We start from the raw sequence: 23,592 nt of genomic DNA on the forward strand, positions 1-23,592 counted from the left end.
GGGGGGGGGGGGGGGGAAAGGTTACAAATTTTCCATTAAATTGAAAAAGTTTAAATACATGATTAAATATGTAGTATCATAATCTTCAGAAGGTAACTGTGCAGTTGCCTCAAACTCTAATTTTTAATCCTTATATCATATGCAACCTGGTATCGTCAAATCTAATCCAAAGTGTTGAGATTTGCCAACAGCTTCAAAGTTACAGATCAATGTTTCAAGTTCTCACTGATATACTAGCATATCAAATAGTTTGAAATATCACAGGTTTACATCGTCAGGTTGCAAGGATATAGGGATTAGGAAAATGAAAAATTGCAACGATAAGACCATGCACTTCAAAGAAAACTTTTCTATCAAAGTTAAAAGTAATTCTAGATTTTAAAAATTTGTTTGTTAAACATGGTGTAAGAGAGGGAATCGATTTATCTTCATTTTATATCATGTCATTAATAAAAAATGGTTGAACTTTCCATGTTGACATTCAAATTGTAAAGGTGAGGGCTGATTAAACTAACTAGTTTAGTTCCTGGACGAATGAGAGGATTGAACCTTGATTGCCATCTCCGGCTTGACGTCCTGGTCAAAGTATGCCAGGGCGAGGACAGGCTGGCTGGTGTACAACAGGTTGTACACGGCGATAAAACTTGGGTCCAAAACAGTCTGAAAATCCTGAAGTCCATTTGATGTTGTTTCAAAGCGAATAAACCATGCTAATAAATAAAGCGTGATAAAAAATAAAAGGGTTGTCAGCCTCAACATATCATGCAAACACAGAGTTTTTTTTTGTTGTCTTACCCATGGTTACCCCGATGAGAGCAAGACTAGTAATGAGACCATGAATGGCGTAAGTCGCGAAGACTTTTCTAGAAAACCAGAGGTGTTGTAAACCCGGCTGGTATAGACCAGGGTATCTGAGTGCAGTGGTTGGGGTGAGATCCTGTTCAAGTGCGCCGAGCATTACGACCGGCGCAGCCGTGTACAGCATGTTATAGGTCGAGAGGAAGAACTCGTCGTACACATTCTGTACACAATGGAATGGGTTAGTTAGAGTACATAAGTAAAACTGTATCATGCTAAGGTTAAGTGTAATTTTTCAACTGTCCGATATCATATTTAATATTCGAGACTAGGAAAGTTATCTTCTTTTATTCAATCAATGTCAAAGAGCGAGAGGAAATGGAGAAAAGTGCCAATGGGTGGATGGCATAGTTGCCGAGGGGTGGATGGCATAGTTGCCGAGGGGTGGAAGGAGAAGTTACCGAGAACTGCAAAAACCAGAACAAATGCCTCTGCTGCCGAACTGAGGAGAAGAAGAGAAATGTTTAAGTAGGAAAACACACATCCTTCCTTCCCAATCCGGGAATATAAAGAAGGATTTGAGAGTATAGTGGCTGCAGGTAGATCCTGGTCTAAGCTGCCGGTTAGTAGCACAGGTAGAACAGTGTACACGGAGTTATAAAGCATCATAAACACCCAATCATAAACTGCCTTTAAAGAGATTATTAAGTTGTTACAACATATAATCCATTCTTTTAAATGAGGAACACCATTTAGCCGTTTGGGGCTTACAAGTAACTTGGACATATTTCATATTAAAAACAATTAGGTATCATGAATATCAACAAATAAGTGAACACTTCCTTGGGCCAAAGGTGAAATATACAACTGGAAGTTACGTTTTTTTAGTTCATAAAATTATTGAATTTTATTTTTTTGTTAGTTAAAAATGCACTGGAAGAGAATATTTTTTAGATAAAAAAATTTAGTTTCAATGGTTACCAAAATTAAGGACGACATTTTAACCTTTTAGATGCTGTTTAATAAAGTTAGTTGTAAAAAATAGCAACTCTTTTCTATTTATAGAATATTGTTGAAGAAAAGCAAATCAAATCAAACTTTTAACAACACTTTAAAGTTGACGTTAGATTATCTTAATATTCAACGACCAACGATATTTTTACGACCATTGCATTTATCCAAAAACAGAATTTTAACTAAATTACCTGTGCTGAAAACCCACAGAAGAACGCATACCAGAAATGGCACAACGTAAACGCAAAATTCTTGTAGAAAAAATATCTGAAAAATAAAATGATTTAATTATCTGGGATTTCTCGACAGCAAGGAAAAATTACGAATTTAGGAAGAAAAAGAGTAGATTCCAAGCAAGGCGTTGTTAAACAATTCTAAAGTCTATTCATAAAGTTTCATGAAATTTAAATACAAAATTTACAAAAATTATTTAAATGAAACGGCAGTATCATTCCTGTTTAATATTTCCCACTTGTAAAAAATACTTTAAAATTCCTGGTAATAAAATATGATAAATTGAGGCAAAAACAGTGCATTCAAAAAAATTTGTGAAAGGAAGAAAATTATGAAGTTCACCTTAAAAATTTACACATCCTATAATATGACCATCTGCCGTGAACCAACAGTAGTCTTTCCAGGTACCTAAATTCATGTCAAATATATAATTGGAATTATTTTTATCTTTTCAAGTTAAAGATGGGAAAAAAGTAGACACTGTAGAAGACGATAGTCGGCCTCTTTAAAGGGACAGACCGGCTATGCAAGGTAGTTGAACTGAGTATGCAGGGTTGTGGAAAGCTTCTTTAGGATTCATTTGAGACATATAAAACTCCTACTTTGGGGGTGGATACGTTTTCAGAATCAGTTTTTTTACATTACTAAATAACGACGACGAAAAATAAAGTTAAAATCATACAGTAATCTAATTAGATGATAGGGAACATATTTCTCAAAAAAAAATTTGTCAATAAATCAATGCTAGAATCAATTATTTCGTTTTCGTCATTATATTTCTTATTTTCTTTGAATTTATTCGCAGATTTCTTCAAATTATTTAATATTTATGCCTCTTGGATCAAGATCCGTGCATCCGCATATTTTTGAAGATCCGGATCCAGGAAGCCAAAATCATGCAGATCTAAAAGATCCGGATCCGGATCCTAAGTACTGATTTTAGTCCCATTAAAACTATAAATATTCTAGTTTTAGTGACGATAGACCTTAGACAGTATTAATGCTGTATGCATGTCTTACAATAACCAATAATCAATATTCAATAATTTATCCAATGTGGAAAAGGGTATTCCAGAAACATGCGAGAAAAATCCCCTGATCTGTACTTTAGAATAATCACCTAAACTGTACTTTAGAATAATCACCTAAACTGAGCAACAGAATAATCACCTAAACTGCACTATAAAATAATCACCTAAACTGTACTATATAGAATAATCACCTAAACTGTGCTATAGAATAATCACCTAAACTGTACTATATAGAATAATCACCTAAAATGTACTATAGAATAATCTCCTAAACTGTACTATATAGATAATCACCTAAACTGTACTGTATAGAATAATCACCTAAACTGTACTATATAGAATAATCACCTAAACTGTACTATAGAATAATCACCTAAACTGTACTATATAGAATAATCACCTAAACTGTACTATAGAATAATCACCTAAACTGTGCTATAGAATAATCGCTGGCTAGAACGGCCTGCATTCCTTCCTGTCCAGAGATTCCAACGCCGATATCCGCCGCTGTAAATATAATTTATTTAAACATTTAAATGTTCAGTTAATTTATTGTAAAGTTTACACTATTTTTTCTGTCGATCAAACCGCATAAAAACAGATCTCAGATGCTAAAGAAAAACCAGATCAGACCAGCAAAGTTATATTAGAATCAGCTACAAAAAAATATTCTTTTTAGGGCTGAGGCGGATTTTAGAAAATCGGATCGAAATAAGAATAGAACAGACGAGATCAGAACTCATACAATAAAAAGTATATTTGTCCTTTTCAAAGATGTAAAATCCCTTTTTTTATTAATTTATTATTTAGTTTGTTCTTTTATTCATATTTCTTTTTTTATGAATGTATCATTGGATCATATTTTCATAGTTCTCGTCTATTGATTCATCAAATAATTTTATTAAATCAAAACAAAAATCTATGAAAATTATCAATTGACCTTTCACCCGAAAATTCTTATTAAAGGATATTCTTTCATTTGTTAACTTAAAAAAATTGATTTTTAAGTTTAACCGTTTGACCATTTAATTAATATTGTATTTGCCATTAACAAAATAATAAGTTTTTCTACTCAAACAGGATTTCACTAATTAAAAATTAATAATGAACAAAGAAAATTTAATTGTCTGGAATATAATTTCATTTTAATAATTTATTAGAAAGTTCATTGTTTCACGTATTATTTTTATCATAATAATTATTAACAATCAACCAACTATATAATTTTGCTCTTTAATGAAATAATCTTCATGTAAACAAAAAAAACTTAACTTACAAACGATTTGTAAATTTTACGATAAGTGCCTTATTCGGAGAATCACAATGAAATTAAATCTTGATAAGTTTTAAGGTTTATAGAAACTGTAGGCGTAATTTCCATGTTTTTAAATATTTTCTTCAGTAAAAATGCGCAAGTAATTTTTATAGAGAAACCACAGTTGAAAATAATCAGTTTTCAAAATTATAAACATTAATATCTAATTTAGACTATAGCTTTAATTAGGTACCGTTGTGAATCGCGCGTTGCTTTCTTCGAAAGACACTTAAAATTACGCTTACAGTTCCTTTAAGTTTTAACTGATACCTTTAATCATCGAGACATCATTAGCTCCATCTCCTATTGCCAGTGTAACCGCATCCTTGTGTTTCTTGACTAGTTCAACCACTAGAGCTTTCTGCAAAGGAGTTACGCGGCAACAGATTACAGCTGTACAGTGCTCAGCCACTCCTGTACAGGATTATCCTTCTTAGCATTATTATCATTCTTATCATTCTTATCATTCTTATTAATCTTATCATTATTATCATTATTATCATTATTATCATTATTATCATTCTTATCATTCTTATCATTATTATCATTATAATTATCATTATTATCATTACTATCATAATCAAAAATAGAAGTTCATCTACACAGTGCTCAAATTTAATAACTAGCGAAATGAGTTGAACTACTTAGACAAAGTTAAACAACTTCTCATGTGCGCTGATTCACGTTTAAAAGAAGTGGTTCAACTACACGTTGATTATTCAGCAAACTTTGTCTAGATACTCAATTTACAGTTCACATAAAGAGAAAAATGTCGTGAAAAACTAGATTTTTGAGACCTCAATCGAAGTATATTTGAGTTCTTGGGTAAAATACTAACCAAGAAATAAGAGTTCTAGATCAGGTTGAAGAGCATAGACTAGACTATGACCATTAACTACTAGAGCTAAATCTGGACCACGCTCTCCTAAACTCTCTGCAATACTCCCATCACTGAATGTTCTCATACTAGACAACGTTCAAACCATTTTAATTAAAGAAAAAACAAAATAATTAAGCGACATTTTGCATAGAGGGTCACATAAAATTACGCATACAGTCCCTTTAAAATATAGAGAGAAAAGACAAGGATGGAGGTTTTGTTTACATTTAAACTATTTTTATTGAAAACAATATAAACTATTGTAAACAAGGCTTGAACATAAGGGAAACTGGACATGGCAGGAGGATCGAGCCTGAGCAATCCTTGTAATTTATCCGTTTTTTAGATATAAAATTAGTTCGAGATCTGTCATAATACGTCACATTCTTTTCTGGATTTTTAATTTATTTAAAATGGTGTTATTCCTTATATCATCTCTGTTTTTAACAGATTTGAATTTAGTTAAATGCTGTTCTATACTCCGTCTGTGAATTAACAGCTGCTCCTCAACAGCCTTGAACAGATTTTTCTTCAAAAATTTATATTTTTTTTATGTAAAAATAGAAACCACACAGCCATCTTCAGAGAAATGTTAATTACTTTATTTATTAGATAAGATGTTGAGAACAAAATAGTTCTATCGTATGGGGGTAAATAACCTGATGAGTAGTTCCATCTACTATATATGGTTCTTCTTCCATTTCAGAGCTCAATAGGTTACAACTGTATCCTGTAAAAAAGGTTGAATTTTATAAACTTTCCTGGATAATGGAGATCAAATAAAGATTTAGTTAATCTTCAGATTAACAGCAAGAGGAGATCAAGCATTGAGCTCAAAATCTGCAATATAAGAGTTTTCAGCTCGGGTTATTCTCCCAAGAGAAGGAAATAAGATTAACTAATTCTGTCAATTTAATAGTTAAGAAGTAAGAAATAATGAAAGAGAACCCAACATGGAACTCTCAGACCGTCTTGTTATAAATTTATCTATGAATAAGAACCAGCTGACCTATATTGATAGCTGTCTCCTGTTTGTCCCCTGTTAGAACCCAGATCTTAATCCCAGCCATCTCCAGGTTTGCAATAGTCTGGGATACTCCGTCCTGCAGTTTATCCTCTATTGCTGTGGCACCTGGAGCAAAACAGTCCGTCAAATGTTAGGTTATGAAAAACAATGCAATAAATTAGGATTTTATAATGTAAACCTATGTGGGACTATGGATTTTTAAATGTAAACCTATGTGGGACTATGGATTTTTAAATGTAAACCTATGTGGGACTATGGATTTTAAATGTAAACCTATGTGGGACTATGGATTTTTTAAATGTAAACCTATGTGGGACTATGGATTTTTAAATGTAAACCTATATGGGACTATGGATTTTTTAAATGTAAACCTATGTGGGACTATGGATTTGTTAAATGTAAACCTATGTGGGACTATGGATTTTAAAATGTAAACCTATGTGGGACTATGGATTTTAAATGTAAACCTATGTGGGACTATGGATTTTTAAATGTAAACCTATGTTGGACTATGTATGGATTTTTAAATGTCACTTTCCTTTTCAATTTCGGCAAGTGTTTTAGTATTGTTTTTAAACATTGTGTTGTGTTAAAACTGATGTACGACATCGGGCAACATAGAAGATAATTCTGAGAACCGTTTAAATCAATTTCTATGCGAATCTGATTAATAATAAAATTTCTGGCAATATGATATTAATTGCCCAATCCAAAATTCATTATGTTTCGAATGCTTGATCATTCATTAATCTCAGAATAAGGAAACTTATCTTTAATGATTTAGAAATGTTGCTAATAATATCTGAAAAAAATGGAAGCAAAGATTTTTGTATTTTGTTCTAGAGCATTAATAATGTTTGAGTAAGGCCAGTTAACTGTTTCATATATTAAATAAAAGGTCAGTTAAAAATAAATTTCTGTTGGTAAATATATAATGAGATCTGACCTTGTCCTAATAATTGATTTTTAGTTTGAAAAGAAGTATAAAAAGATGGCAAAAGAACATTCAATATAGAATCTACAGACCACAATCCCTCCCACCCCTTCCTTCGTCATCATTAAAATTAAAAGCTTTAAAGTTTTAACCTCATTTCTTGGAGGTTAGAAATATAAAAGTAATTGATCAAGGTTATTAATTATAAAAATCAAGGTCAGGCTTACATAAAGTTCCAAGGTGACGTGAGAATTATGTAAATTAAGGGAGTTATAATAAATACGAAAATTTATAGAACACTTTAAAATCGTCTTTGATCTACGCGAATTTTTAAAGTAAACTATTTTAACAAATAAAAAATACTATATTTGTAATCCTAGCATTTCCTAGGTGTGATTTAACTTATTTCAAATTTCCCAAAATTTATTCAATATTTCCCTAATTTACCAAGTATGCAATTTTTTGTTGATAACACTCTATTGACAGACTCAAAAGTGGTGCAATCTTTAATAATTGAAAAAATCTGCGTTGTCATTGATTTCAATCAAAACAGTTAAAAAATAGATTAGTCCAAGGTTTAAAGGGTACTATTGCGAATCGGGAATGTTCCTCTTTAACAGAAGGTCACTTGAAATAATGCTTACAGTCCCTTTAACATAAAATGTCAAAATTACTAATATAAATATTTAAATACAAATATACAAATATATAAAAACCGTTTTGATCATTCATTCATTGTTTGCTAGATTTCCATGTTTAATGGAACCCCCTATGACCTCTACAGTGTACAGTGTACACTGTACAGTCTGTGACCCCCTGTACAGACCTACAAGATGTAAATCTTTCTCAATCATATCATAAACTTCATCCAGCTTCTCATCACGGTTCTCCAGAGATACGGCAGCCTAAAGAATACAACAATAAAATAAAAATAATTTTTTTTCACATAAAAGGAGTGACTGGCCACGTATGGTAATTGAACCATGAGAATGTAGTATTGTGGAGAAATTTGTTAAGAATTATTTGAGACCTGTGAGACGTTTTTACGGTGCACATTTGTTCAGCAAGAGCGCAAATACAATCTTTAAAATCCTCATAGATTGAAAATTTTGAGAATCGGGTTTTAAAAATTATTCAATAACGACGACGAAAAGTGTAATAAAAATTCTACAGTAAACTTATTAGCTGTTAATGAAAAAGTTCAGAAAATAAAAATTAACTATTATCATCGAAAATAAGTAATCTTATTCAGTTATAGGTTTCAGTAATGTCTTATTGTTCACAAACATTTTCAGTAGATTTCCTGGTTGAAAAGACAACATTTGAAGAATTTGAAGAAATCTACGCACAAATTCATAAAGAATAAGAAATTTAATATAAATATGAAAAAGAAATAATTGATTCTAAAATTGATTAAATGAGAAAATTTCAATTGAGAAATATGTTCCTAATCATCTAATGTAGATTTTTTTTACATTTTTTGTCGTCGTTATTTTATTAATGATTTAAAAAAATAGATTCTCAAAACGTAACCACCAAAATGGATGACTTTGAACTTCGACTTTGCGCTCAAACTCAGTTATTATTCTCCATTAAAACGTTTTTTATGTCTCAAATGAATCCTAAAAAAATTTCTCCACAAAACTGAATTCTCTGTTCAACTACCATACATTGCCGGTCACTCCCTTTAAATACTTTTTAAGGAGGAAAAATAAGAAGTTGAGATGAGAATTAATGAAACAAAAAGGTCAAATGAAAAACACATAGTTGACGAAATAAAAAAACTTCGTGAACAAAAATGTTTTAAATGGACAAAAAGTTCATAAGAGTTAAAGAAAGAATGAGTTTAGGAAGAAAATAAAACTAAAAGTTCATACAAAAAATCTATTAGAAAAAGAACTGATTTGTATTTATTAAAATTCTAAAGAAAAAAGGCAGTTTTCCAACCTTGTGATGTTCTGTCTTCCATTCATCAAATAGTTCCTGGGTTAGATCCTTTACACCCAGTACTAGAGTTCGTAATCCTTCACTGGCGAATTTCTAAACAAAAATTAGAATAAAAAAGTGTTCCTTATTCTCCAAAACCAACTAACTATATATAACTAGCTTGGGACGTTAGCTTTACCCGGAAACTTAGTTTTGTCAAAATAAAAAGTCCACAAAATCAACTGAGAACATTTTTTAAGAAGTCTTTAACATTCCCCTACTTTTACCAATCAAAATTTGAGGCTAATCGTCAAGAGGTTGATGAGTTTTGATTGGACATACAAACAAACAAACAAACAAACTAACAAACAAACACCCCAACAGACAGTTAGTTTGTTTGTATTCAATATACCTAAAAAAAAATCTGAACCAATGAAAACAAAAAATCTGCAAAATCAATTTTATTTTTATAATATACGAAGAAACAATGACTAAAGGTAGAAGAAATTATAGTTTATAAAAGCCTAACATGGTTGTACTTAAATATCCAAGCAAGAAACTTGATGTTAGCAAACTTTTTAAATCCGATAATTTGTGCAAAGTGTGGAAATATTCTTTTTTAAACGTATTTTCAGTAAAACTTTTTTAAAATTGACTTAAAGTATTCAGTTTTAAAATCGTTAATAATTTGAAAATCAACCATTACAACATGTTGACATCAAAATATTGCTACATAAGACATAAGACATAAGATACAATTAGGGTGACTCGCAAAAATTCTCCCAAATAAAGATTCAATTTATTCGAAAAATAATGGCTTGTTCAACGAACTACTCAGGTAGTTCGATGTGAGTGAGTACACAGTAGCAGTACTATGCACACCACCAACCTCGTTATATAACGCCTAGTTGGCCTTTTTGGGTTTAACCTAGATTAATATGAAATGGAATTGAGGTATAGAATATTAAAAAGATTAATTTGAGGTTGAGGTGTAAACTTATAAATTTATACTTACCTAAAGTGTTGTTAGGTATAATTTGAATTTAAGGGGTAAACAATAAACATGTATTAAAAAATAGTTATAGGGATTACCAGTATTCTAGCCAGCATTTCGTAAATCATAGACTTAATTGCTTAAATTAAACTTACTTTTAGTTCAGCCTCATATGGATTTTAGAGAAGAATTGGTCCCTTAGTTCAATCAGTATATATCCTCGTGTCACATAATCTTGCAAGGGTAGGTTTTTTTGGCCTTCAAGGAATTTCCTTACAGTGTTGACTGGTTGTTCTCCCAGTTGCCTGTTAGTGTCAATCCAAGACTGCAGAGAGACTTCTTCTGATACATTAAGTGACTTTCTAACATCTACCCTAACAGTACATTGTACAAGGAGGTGAATTTCATTATTGGACCCTTTTAGACACAAAGGACATATTACAACCCTATCCTGATGATTTGAAACTGCTAAATCCTTCAGATGATCATCCCTGTTTCCCAGCTTGGCATTCCCTACTCTAAACTCAGTTAAAGCTAGGGACCAGGATTCGTCTTTTAGGTACTCTTGTTTCCTCCACCATGCTTTAGGTATTGGTAGAGCTGCCAGTGATTTTAAAGAATTGACTTTGTGTATTATTTCCTGAATACTATGTTCTTTCAGCAAAGCTACTGATGTAGAGTTTATTGTTTCTGGCTTCTGATTTATGGGTTCTACTCGTCTTGCTAAATCTTTGTAGAAAGGGGATGATTTCTCAGCTAGTTCTTGTATCATTAATAGTTTAACTAATTCACTAGTTTGGGAATCTTTCTCTAGGACATTCTGAATATATCTTATTTTCCTCTCTGATATTAATAGACCTATTGGTTTTAAACCTAGCTCTGTATATATGACTAGACTCGGCGTAGAATGCCTAACTCCAAGTATGCTTCTACCAAGAGTGATTTGAATAGCTTCCAGGTCATCTTCTTGTGTTTTATCAAAGGGAATAGCTTCCAGTCCATATATGATACTTGGAATAGCTACATTGTTCCACATAGCTAGATACACCTCTATCCTATCTGGTATTAGTCGTCTCATTCTCAAGATGTTCCTTTGATAAAGCTTAGCCTTTTCTAATTTATTTGCGGCATTGCATACTATTGTTGAGTTTACTCCATACTTTTGTAAGATTCCTAGGTACTTAAAATCCTGAAGTCTTTCTACGTCTTCATATTTCCCTGATTCAAGGTTCAAGATCCTCCAAAGTAGATTTTTATCCGGTGTAACCACCTTAGTTTTGGAAACTGAAATAACCATTCTAAAATCCTGGCACCACTTCTCTAATATTTTTATCAAGATCATTATCTCCGACCATAACCCACTAAACATAACGAGATCATCAGCAAACTTCAGAAAGGACAAAAGGATATTATTGTAAACTGGTATTCCTACATTTGCCTTCCTTAGGCGGTTCCCCAACTCGACAGGTAAATTATAAATAGAATTGCAGACAAATTACAACCTTGTCTTAATCCACGTGTCAGATACAATTTCCGAGTTGTTGATCCTGCTGTAGAGGATGTTATGTAGTCGTGACTATAGTAGTCTTTGAGGAAGTCTATGAATGAGGCAGGGAAGTTCAGCTGCGATAGCTTCTTATACAAAATCATCCTATCAACTCTATCATACGCCTCTTTCAGATCTAGGAAAAGCAGGTGAGTGACAGCTTTCTTTTGCTCAGCTTTAGTTAGTATTGAGTTGATAAGATAGATGTTATCTTCACATCTTCTCCCTTTTCTGAAACCTTGCTGCTCTAGGCCTAAAATTTGCGAAGATTCCACTGCTGCAGATATTCGTTTTGCCATTATTTTGGTCATTAGCTTACTTATGCAAGAGATAAGAGTTATTGGCCGATAATTTTCTATGCGTGTAGGAGGATTTTTTTTGAGCACAAGGACAACTTCCCCTATTTTCCAGTCTTCGGGTACACATCCTGATATCAGGACATTGTTGAATATTTCAACTAGTTTTTCCTCTGCAGCTTCCGGTAAGTTTTTTAACATACTGTTTAACCATTACAACATGTTGACATCAAAATATTGCTACATATCTATATAACGTAGTATTCTTTGCCTGTCCGTTTGTTTGTATGTCCGATCAAAACTCGGGAACTTCTTGACCGATTTGCCTCAAATTTTGATTTGAGAACTTGGCAGAACAACGGGAATGTTCTTAGTAAGGTGTTCAAAGAGAACGTTTAGTGTCCATGTAAAGCTGGGTTCCCAATCAAGTATTTGGCAAAATTGCCAAGATGATAATGTGTCTGATAGCCTAAGAATTTTTCCCTATTAGTCTTTCTTGATTGATTTTTAGAAAATGTTCTTTGTGAAATTGGGTTTATATATCCTGAGCTGAAAACTTTAGAATGGGATATCCTTAATCCTGATCGGTAAATTAATCTGAAGATTAAAATAAAGAGGAGAACAAGCATTATTTAATCTGGAGATTAAGAAAAAGAGTGGATCAAGCATTAATCCTGATATCCACCATTCAAAAGTTCCCAGCTCTGGTCTAATTATTTTATCTTATTAGTTGCCATTTCTATAAATTTATTTATTTTTATGATTTGATAATTTCGTGACTAACTAAACCTTCTCACTAATTTTTTCAATAAGTTTTGATTTTTTATAAAAACAGAAATGTCAAGGACGTAAATGCTGCTTGATCAGATAAATAATCAGTTTAAAAGGACATCTATTTAACAGCAATATTAGTTTAGTCTGCTGAATCTTGAACTGGATGGATAAAAGATAAATATTATTCCAGACCGAAAACCATCATTTCTTCGTCTTTTTTGGATATTTTAATTTTAATTATCATCTACTGTCACATCTAGTGTTTTCTTATATCTTTGTGATTCGGAGCAGTAGGAGCCGCAATATTTTGGATCCCTAAATCCAGGAAATCCTAGAAATCCGGGAAATCCAAGAAATCCTGGAAATCCAAGAAATCCAAGAAATCCTAGAAATCCAGATAATTTGAATATGTAGTAAACAATATTTTATCTGTCGATCTAAAAAAGCCAACCTTTCAAGATTTGTGAACTCCTGAATCCCGGACTAACTTACGTTTAAATGATCCTGAGTTTCCTCCATGATTCCCTCTTGTCCAGGTTTCAATCTCTCAAAGATAACATTATCCGCACCCTATCATATGCCAGGTTTAAGTTTTGCAAACAAAATCTAAAACTCTCTTGTTAAAAGTTAGTTGTAAACCTCGCGGTAAATATACACTTTTCAAAAGGATAAAAATTATCTGTTAGCTAATAAATCGAGCAAATAATAATACTTTACATAACATCTATATAAAACTTACAATGTGTTTAAGAAAAGGGAAGTGAATTAAGGAACAGGAAAGCGTGTTCAAGGAACAGTAAATAAGTTTAAGAAACTGGAAATGTGTTCAAGATACAGGAAAATGTATTATCAAGAAACAAGAAAATGTGATCACGAAACAGGAAATGTGTTCAAGATACAGGAAAATGTGTTTAAGAAACAGGAAAATGTGTTATCGAGGAACAAGAAAATGTGATCACGAAACAGGTATTTGTGATCACGAAACAGGTATTTGTGTTCAAGGAACAGGAAAATGTGTTTAAGAAACAGGGAAATGTGTTATCAAGAAACAGGAAATTTTGTTCAAGAAATAGGAAATTGTGTTCAAGGAACAGGAAATTTTGTTCAAGGAACAGGAAAATGTGTTCAAGGAACAAGAAAATGTGATCACGTAACTGGAAAGTGTGTTCAAGAAACAGGAAATTGTGTTTAAGGAAAGAGAAGTATCATACTTTCTTTTTAAAAATGTAAACATGGGTTTCCTTGCAGTACAGTCGTATTTTCCCCTCGTGACGAAGAATAACAGACATTCTTTTCCGTACATTGTTAAAATCCAGGATACACAGGAGCTCGTGTACTTCAGTCTCACCCAACGCCTAAATATTAAAAAAGTAAATCTTTTTTTTAAAATTATGATTTGGATACAGGGGTATTCACAAACACAAAAACCTTAATGACGATCTGCAGAATTATTTCAATAATTGGATCAAAGGATCAAACTCGGTTTTCTGTTCTAAACATTATTTTGAAAATATTAACGCATTGTGTGTATACTGTATAGCGTTAGAAAACCGTGAATTAAAGAATAAAAATGAATATTATGCAAACAGTCGTGGTCATAAACTCATTAAAAAAATTTAAATGTTTTCATTTAAAACTGATATATATATATTTTCCGTGGGACAGTTTCTAATTTCCTTAAATGTTCTAGACGCAGCGCTCGGCCCCCTTGAATATCCTAACAGCAGTGCACTGCTTAATACTTGTAAAACCTGACCAATCCTAAACTTCCTCAGGATAATCTGATCTAGTCCTTCTTATTATTTTTAGAAAATAAGCTCTCCAAACAAAAATACTTTTAATGGAATATGTACTTCCAGTTATCAACTAATTTAAAAATTCAATTAATGTCATTTTACTTTCGAAAACTTGTCTCAAAGAATCAAATTTTTTTCTTATTTTATTTTTATCAAAACGTTTTCCCCTTAGTTTCGTTTAACAAATTACTTTTTGTTTATATAAAATATTATTTTAATCGTCGTTTTATTACCGTTTTATTACCTTCTTTAATGGCATTAAAATGATAAATTATATAAATTATTAAAAATCGACAAAACATTTTTAACCTCTCTCTTGTTGCTCAACACCTCCCCTCCCTTTTTCATTTCTTTAAATAATCATCCATTAAAATTGAAGGAAGAAATTTTCTAAACTTAACTGGTCCTAAAAGTCAGCCAATGAACAATTAAACTTGAATTTAACTTCCGTTTTAAGAATTAAAGTAAGCGTCGTCTTCTGCATTTAAAAGGGTTTATTTCTGACAATTTCTCCGTTGTTACTTATACGCACGAAATGCGCAAGTGTCAATTACAATTAACTGTTAAAAAAACAAAAATATTGATATCTAATGTATACTTTATCAGACAAGGGTATCGTATTAAATCGGATATTGCCATCTTAGCATGGTGGGTCTTATGAAATTACGCTTACAATCCCTTTACGGTCTTTTTCTTCGGTTCTATACATAGATTTAGACCGCTTTAGCTATTAAAAATCTACCTTTATGGTGATTGTGCGTGATGTTCTCTCAGTAAAGACGAACCCGAAATTTCTTGCTGCGGACACTAGAGCGTTCTCGTCCGGACTTTGAGCTTGATACTCCAGTCGTCCTTCTGCAGTTAGAATATTAGTTGTTGGAAGGTTGAACCAAACCAGATTAGAAATCAACGATGGAGATTACTTTTTTATTAAATATATTTCGACATTCTATGATGCCCTCATCAGTACTATAGTCAACTGTAGTTCGCTTGTTAATTAGTTGATAACATATGACGTATTAAGAGTTGTTCTTCTCCAATTCTTTTAGGCTTTTTAAATATATCACAAACTAGCTAAAAAAACACCTTAAAACACACTTTAAATAGATTCCAAGGATCGCAATTTAATCAATTTTGGAAAAATTATTCTCGGGACTAATATAAGAGACTAAAATAAGACTCAGGCCTTAAAATATTTATCATTTCGAAAGTAGAGACTAACAAAGTTAGGCTTAAGCCAACAATTTAATTTATATTTTAATCTGTATCAGCCTACCTGAACTATAATCAGGCATCACTGTGTGACAAAGTGCTAAAACTCGGAAGAAAAGTTGGCACTCTTGATTTCCACCCTTTATCTCCTCAAGCAAGCTGGAGAGAAAATTATTACAATTTTTTAAAGTTTTACAAAGATAAATCCCTTTTTACTACATATTCATCATTCGTACTGAAAAAGAGTGCTCTCGATTTAGAGATTTTAGTTCTATTTCAATTGAAAGTTTTTGTGATTGGTTTTAAGAAAAAGGAATCATGAGCATTAAATTTAAATAAATAGCAAAAAATGAGCATTGGTTTTTGACACAATTCTGGTGTAAATGTTACAGAAAGTTACCTGGAGTCATAAAACTGAAAACTGGGTTCATAAAAACTGTTCTGAGAGAAATCCACCCTCTTGGTGTGCTGAAATAGCAGGGGTTAGATGGGTGTAACTACAAAGAATAAGATTCTGCTGAGTGTAAGGGTAGAAGTGCAGTTTGAATATTGTACACAAAAACTGAATACTTAACAAAGAAGATGGAAAATATTCTTCAAAAGTTCTGATCTATGAAGGGTCCATCTGAATGAACTTACTTTAATTTAAAAAACATCCAACATAACACAGGGTGTTTTCTAAGGCAAGATTGACAAAGCAAAATTACTTCAACTTTCTTTTAAAAGTTCTAAATAATAGTTTTCTTCTGAATGTAACTCCGTTGCCCATCATCTCTGTATTCAAAAAACAATTCATCTAAACAAGTTTTCTTTCCAAAGGTTGAATTTGATATTAAAAGTGACACATTGTCATGTTTGTGTATTCAGTGATAGAAATTTATGAATAAGAAAGTAACGCGGTAGTTAAAAAAGTTCATGGGTTACATAATTGACTAATCCTTGACATTTAATTGGGTTTTAACGCACAACGAAACTCAAAAGTGGGTTAAAACTCAAAAAATTTAATTACTGGCATAATACTAAAGTTTAAACGATCAGTTAACCCCGGTTGAAATTGAACCTTATTCATAAATTTTCAACTAAGAAAAGAACCCTACCTATATAAGATGCAAATCTTGTGAGATTGAACAAAAAAACGTGCTATAACGCCGGAATGAACTTATACTAAAGGGATTGTTTCTTTTTTAAAGATTGAGGTAACAATAGTTCATTTAAGATTAAAATAAAACCTTTACAATTTCGGAAATATAAGCGATATCAATGAGACAGAAGATTAAAAGAAGTGTAAAAATGATTCCGTGTTCAATGCTGATTCATACGAAAACAATCCCTTTAAGTTGTACGGGATCATAAACAAATGTGTGAGTATCTCATTAAGTGTCAGAGTTTCTTACCATTAATTGAACTAGTCCATGGAATGAGTACTAAAAGGATATTAAATTAAAATAAAAATCCTAAATTGTCAATCAAATTCATGTTGTACAGAATCATACAAGAGTATGTATAAATACAATATATTAACATTTTGGTTGTGTTTGCCGACATTTTGCAAAAGCATTAGATATATATTTTTCTTCATTTTCTAACTTAATTTGCAATAATTTGATAAATTATAAATGATTTATCAATACAGAAAGAAAACCAGGAACTGGACACTAGAGATTTGGAGTAAGATTTAAAAAAAGGGTTTTAAGTAGTAGGAGTAAAAATCTTAAAATCACAAATTGAAGAAAATGTCAGAATTAAAAACCTTTTATGCTAGAAAAACGACAATTTCTTCATATTATTGAGCATTATAAAGAGCACTGTTATGAATCGGACATGCTTTTTTTAAATGGAGGATTTCTTGAAATTAAAACAAATAAACTTTAAAATGTTAGGTCCGGATAGTTACAGAGTGACACTGAGGAAAATGGTAAAATTGGCAGAATTATTTCTCAGACAGTTTCGAAATTTTCAGTTTTAATTTTTTAGTGTGAACTTGGACGAAATAAACCTACCTCATCAACATCAACAGGTTCTCCCGTCTTCTCATCAAGGATGTCTCCGTATACTTTACTATTGATGGAACACTTGTTGAAGGTCATGATGTTCTGTGTCAACGTACCCGTCTTGTCACTAAACAAAGATAAAAAATTCCTTAAAAATATCCTATTCAAGTGTACAGTCGTAAACATACTGCAATGGTTTTTGTTAAAATGAATTTCCAGGGAATGGTTCCAAGAAGAGATAAAAAGGCTTATTTTTACTTTGTTATTCAAGGATCGAAGACGAATTTAATATTTACTCTTAATTGCCAAAAATATTCTAAATATGTATTGTTGGGACAATATGGACATATACATTCAAGTATGTACATACATACATTCTTGAATTATTTTTAAAAGAAACTAAAAAAAACATGTGTAGTGTAAATTTTTGAGTGTCTTTTTAAAAGGTTTCATACAATTTTAAAGTTATCTAAAAAATTCAATCATTTTTATTTCAAGTCCCAATGGCCAATATACGGTCCAACATGATGTGTGACACCCTGTATTAAAATAAGCTTGCCTGAATATGTACTGTATTTGACCCAACTCCTCGTTTAAGGTGGTGGTCCGAGATTTGGCATGTGTACGCGTCCTAGCAATAAATTAAGTTAGAAATAAATGAAATTTTCAACCCTTCCATAAAAACACATGAATCATGAGAATATAAAATTGAAATTTAGATCAAAACACTTTTGGCTTCAAACAAAAACAATCTAGTAATTTTGGTGATAAAAATTATAAATATCTTTTGAATGCAAAAGAAATAAATTTATTACCTATTTATTGTGACTTAAAGGCACTAAGTCATAAAAGAAAGTAACACGTATCAAATATTTACATGACACCAAGACGTTCAAGACACCTAATCTATTAACCAAACTAAACCATTACATTAACGTTAATATATTGACACCAAATATTATTAATTACTTACTTTTCATAATACATTTCTTTGTCCCAATCAATTAATTTAGAGAGAAATAATCGGATCACCTAAAAATAGAAGAATTACTTGATTTCTTTCTATTTCTATAAATAAAAATAAATGAATAAATAAATAAATTATAGGAGAAAACATGTATTGGACAAACATGATAAAAACTAATCTATTAGTGGTAATAATAGAATTTATTTTAGAAATTATTTAACGAGCGGCATGGCCGAATCCCAGCCCTTGAAACCTTAGTCTGATCAATAATGTGAAAGATGACGTCATTCTTCATGCTTGAAAAGTTATTCTTCTGTGCTAAGCTCCATTGTTTCCGAAGCAAAAAAGTGCGCAAGCCACTTTTGTAGAGAAACCACAAATGAAATTAATCAGTTTTCAAAAAATAAAAAAAACATGGATATCTTATTATGTTAATACTTGATCAAACAAAGATTTTAAAGGCACGTTGTGAATCGTACATGGAACTCATTCAATAGAGGGTTATATAGGGAAAAAAATACGTTTACAGTCCCAGTAATTTTTACATAGAACAGAATAATACCGCCTGGGACAGAATTTAATGAACTTGACCCGCGTCTCAAATTCGCAAAAAACCGGTTTAAATCGAGCGCTGGCTTAAATCTCGAAACAATGAATACAATTTTAAGTGGAACCAAACATATTTGAGCCACGTCTCAAATTTAAGCCGACTATTAGACTTCATTTAAAGTGACACTAAGAATGACAGATATCCAGCCTTTTTTTCTAAAAAAATTATTTTTTCCCCCAAAATAAAAGACTAGCGCTAGTGTTCATGAAGGAATTTGTAAGAAATTATCATATTTTAATATAATAATAATATTAATAATAATAATCACTGTTAATCCTTCAATCTCAGATTTCAGGAAAACTAAATCTTCCTCAATTGTAATCAGAAAGAGGGTTCCACTTTAAATCTGACATGTCAATCTTAAAATGAAGGGTCACTTGAAATTACATCTACGGTTTATTTAACAGAAATACCACTTTTTTCAATTTATTCGCCCAATGTCAAGTATCTGTTTTTACATTTACAATTCCGCGCTTATCGTTGAATTACTCTGTAAAATGGTGCGCTGTTAATTCAATAGTTTACCTCGACACTGACGTAGAGGGAGATAGGTACAACAGTGTTTAGAACTATAGCGTAGGAGAAGAATACAAGAAGAGATATCACCGCTGCTCCCAGGGTAGGATCCTATATAGGAGATTTTAAGAGAACAGGAGTAGATTGAAGAACAGCTGGGTAGTTTAGAGAACATGAGTAGATTAGAGAACAGGAGTAGATTAAAGAACAGGAGCAGATTAGTGAACAGGAGTATATTAGAGAACATGAGTAGAATAAAGAACAGGAGTAGAATAAAGAACAGGAGTAGATTAAATCAAATCAAATCAGACTTCTAGGGATGTCCTACTCCCACACTTCAAATTCAAAAAGACTATTAAACATTTATTTCTTTGTTACTAAATAAATTCGAGGTAGAAAGTTGATGAGCCCGGCCTGACCTTAATAGATGGGCAGCGGCCAAACTCCGTTACTCGCCAATGCCACAATGAATTACAAAACAGAGAGAAAATCAGTTCTAGCCGCGGCGCTCGGCCCCCTAGCCTGTCCTAGCCGCGGCGCTTGGCTCCCTTGCCTATCCTAGCCGCAGCGCGCGGCCCAGAAATTGTCTTTATATAACCTAGTTCCTAAAATATATACTAATATCTCTCTTCTTCTAATTCATTGCTGCATTCGCGGGTAACAGAGTTTGGCCGCTCCCTAATAGATCGCGTCTAAGTAAAACTTAAATATTTACATCTCTACGCTACCCTGTATTTATTTTTATTATTTTGGTTAATGAGTAGCAGGAAACCTTAGTTAGAAGTAGTAATTAGACATTTCTACGAACCTTCCCTCACTTTATTTTTTTTTACAGTGTACAAGAGTCTAATATTCTCAGACGCAGGGGGGAAAAGGGGAAGGGGCTGAAAAGTATTTAATTTTTTTTTTAACCCCATATACCTACTAAAATCGAACATCCTATTTTTATTTCCGGACATTCGGGCAACTGTCAAAAAATTGATCAATTTTCTAGTAGTTTTGGGGTAAAATGATTGAACGTATCAGCCAGCACCCTGTCCCAATACAGCTATAATCATGGAAACATATTGACGTCATAAAACCACAGTAAAATATGTTTTACAACAATATTGAATAATTATATAAATTAATTACAAAGAAAGAAGGCTGGGGTGAAAATAAACGAATCCTTTCATGAATTTCCAATTCTTTGGAACATTTAAATAATTGTTAGCATACAGTGATAACCAGAAAACAACGTATTAGGAAGACGACATTAAAGCAATACTTAAGTGTATTTGAGGTTGTTACAAAGCTACTAGTTTTACCAACACTTATTAAATCACTAGTTCAGTTAAATGGGTCTGTTTACACTGCACAATTGCCATTGGAATTTTTAAAGTTATAACTTGATTCTAAAAGTAGTCTTCCTATTTCAGAGTTGTCTGGTTATCACTGTAGTACCTTTGATCATTCTTTAAAAAAAAGAAGAATTAACTGAATGAAATAGCTTAAAAAATTATTGTACTTACTTTCGGGACCACATTATCCCATGGCAAATATTTCTGGAAATATAATCCAATCCATGTTTCCCAGAACCCACATGATATTGTGCAGAATAGGCACATGCACAACAGAAACAGAACTATGCCCTGAACAGATATTTATAATATATTCTAATCCATGTCTCTCACATGATATTGTGCAGAATAGGCACATGCACAACAGAAACAGAACTATACCCCGAACAAAGAGATATTTAAAATATATTCTAATCCATGTCTCTCATAAGATATTGTGCAGAATAGGCACATGCACAACAGAAACAGAACTATATCCTGAACAAACAGCTAGTATAGTACAGGGTTACCCAAAAAGGTTAAACTTCATGAGACGACTGTACGGAATTTATACTGGCTTTTTCCTTATATTCATGAATGCCAAATCTAAACCAATAGAAGAGTTTTTTTTTTACTGCAGAAGACTTAATTTAAGCCTGGAATCGTAATAATTGCAGAGTTTCAAGTCGTCTTTACAGTTTCATCCTTTCAGTTTCTACGTACAAAGCATTAAACTCAGCGTTAAATCCGCGTGAAAATCCTTTGTTTGGCATTTAAATACTAACCGGCCGTTCATTCCCTTTCCTTTCTGTTTTCCCCCTTTCGCTCTATGATGTTCAGAAAAATACAAAACTTTGATTTTGCAACTATTTACTTTCTTCTTTTCTTAGAAAGCGTTATTTTATAACTAACCCAGTAAAACCCACCTTAAGGGGAGTGTGTTCCTCTTGTTAAAAAGAGGGTATAGAACAAACTTTAACTGGACTATGGGTTTGACTTTAATCCCATGTTAGATGAAAAATTACTTCACTATACACAGCAAATCTAAAGACTAAGTTTTATACGGCTCAAAATTACACTAATAACGACCCTGAAGATACCCAGTTCCCTACTTTTGATGATCAGGCGCCGTAAAAACGGCGAATCAGCACAGCCTGGATTTCTTCAGATTTTTTGTTGGTTCGATTAATCCCTCCTTTAAATATGATTCGGTCCTAATCCACATTCAAAATTTATGAACTTTCCCTTCGACAACATTCTTGTTTTCCCTCAAAACAGCATTTTTTCCACGAATCATAACCTTTTCTAACATTATCCTTGCATTCGATGAATTTCAATTTTTGATTCATTCTAGGTATGAAAAACATTTTTCAAGGATCCTCCTCCCGCCCCTAAAGAATCCTTCAAACTCTAAAATCTTACCAGAATGATAAAGTTTAAAAGACGATCTATTGACGTTCTTTTAAACTTTGTTTTCCCGGAGTTTTGCATGAGCTTGGTATCCTTCCCAGCAAAGAGAACGAGACCGTAGCACCAGGGAGTGTTCCTCAACACGGCGCCTCTCAGCAGGATCTTCTCATTGTCCAGGGAGTATTTCATGTGGTTCCAGGTCAGGGTTCCCTCAAACTTCGCTGAAATGAACTGCTTACAGAGATCCTCAAAATATTTAATTTAAAACTTTTTTAAGTAAGTTTTAAAAGTTTAAACCAACATAAAAATATTTTTTAGAATAATTGACATGAAGATGGTTGATACAAATATAAAAATAAAATAAGATCTGAAACTATCATATTTCAACCTCTAATAAGATCAGTAGTTTTATAACCCTTGAACATTTGTCGTAAAAAATAAGTTTATAAGTTGTTTATAATTGAACGAGTTTCCCTTTTTATTGATAAATGATAAATTGATAAATCAAACATAAAGCGAAATAAATATAGTATTCGTTCTTTCTTTTAAACTAGAAATTCAGCTGACATCAAATCAAATCAGACTCTTCCATTCACCAAACTTGAAATGAATAATACTAAGTCATGTCTGGAGAAAGGTCTTATAGCTTGTAGACAGTATGATTCTATATTTGTTTTTGGTTTTTATACTTTTCCTGGATTTTTGTGTCCTTTTAAACCGGTTGATAGTTAAGGATAAAATTCGTGTTAAGAAGATAAAGCGGACATCCGACATTGTGCCAGATTCCCAATATCAGCCACTAGCTAGAGTCTAAAGCACAGTCGCTTTTATAATTGACTCCAACCAGTGACTGCCCTCTTGGTTTACGATGCAGGATAAGTATTATTAGATATAATGTTTGCTAATGATGCAATACACGAATGGACAATTTTATGATACGATCTGCAAGAATATCTATTCTTGGAATTGGGTCATTTACTGCATTCCTTCCAATCAGGAGAT

General features: G+C 32.1%; 1 protein-coding gene across 1 annotated transcript in view; it reads right to left on the reverse strand.

The window, feature by feature from the left end:
- The window catches only part of LOC111698548 (phospholipid-transporting ATPase ID), a 47,793-nt gene that overhangs the window by 7,529 nt on the left and 16,672 nt on the right, over nt 1-23,592 (reverse strand). Inside the window, exons 4-26 of the mRNA XM_023468903.1 lie at nt 22,603-22,811; nt 21,373-21,492; nt 19,871-19,972; nt 18,742-18,800; nt 18,328-18,399; nt 17,778-17,895; nt 17,172-17,201; nt 16,178-16,245; nt 15,842-15,936; nt 15,308-15,420; nt 14,011-14,124; nt 13,262-13,339; nt 9,181-9,273; nt 8,060-8,138; nt 6,282-6,404; nt 5,932-6,002; nt 5,698-5,786; nt 5,231-5,358; nt 4,663-4,806; nt 3,503-3,584; nt 2,389-2,454; nt 2,004-2,079; nt 796-1,021 (exon numbers count right to left, since the gene is read on the reverse strand). Of these exons, the coding sequence (XP_023324671.1) occupies nt 796-1,021; nt 2,004-2,079; nt 2,389-2,454; nt 3,503-3,584; nt 4,663-4,806; nt 5,231-5,358; nt 5,698-5,786; nt 5,932-6,002; nt 6,282-6,404; nt 8,060-8,138; nt 9,181-9,273; nt 13,262-13,339; nt 14,011-14,124; nt 15,308-15,420; nt 15,842-15,936; nt 16,178-16,245; nt 17,172-17,201; nt 17,778-17,895; nt 18,328-18,399; nt 18,742-18,800; nt 19,871-19,972; nt 21,373-21,492; nt 22,603-22,811 (2,355 nt within the window). The remainder of the gene's footprint in view (nt 1-795; nt 1,022-2,003; nt 2,080-2,388; nt 2,455-3,502; nt 3,585-4,662; nt 4,807-5,230; nt 5,359-5,697; nt 5,787-5,931; nt 6,003-6,281; nt 6,405-8,059; nt 8,139-9,180; nt 9,274-13,261; nt 13,340-14,010; nt 14,125-15,307; nt 15,421-15,841; nt 15,937-16,177; nt 16,246-17,171; nt 17,202-17,777; nt 17,896-18,327; nt 18,400-18,741; nt 18,801-19,870; nt 19,973-21,372; nt 21,493-22,602; nt 22,812-23,592) is intronic.

This window comes from Eurytemora carolleeae, unplaced genomic scaffold, assembly GCF_000591075.1.
Source record: "Eurytemora carolleeae unplaced genomic scaffold, Eaff_2.0 scaffold287, whole genome shotgun sequence".
In the NCBI taxonomy this organism is placed as follows: domain Eukaryota; kingdom Metazoa; phylum Arthropoda; class Copepoda; order Calanoida; family Temoridae; genus Eurytemora; species Eurytemora carolleeae.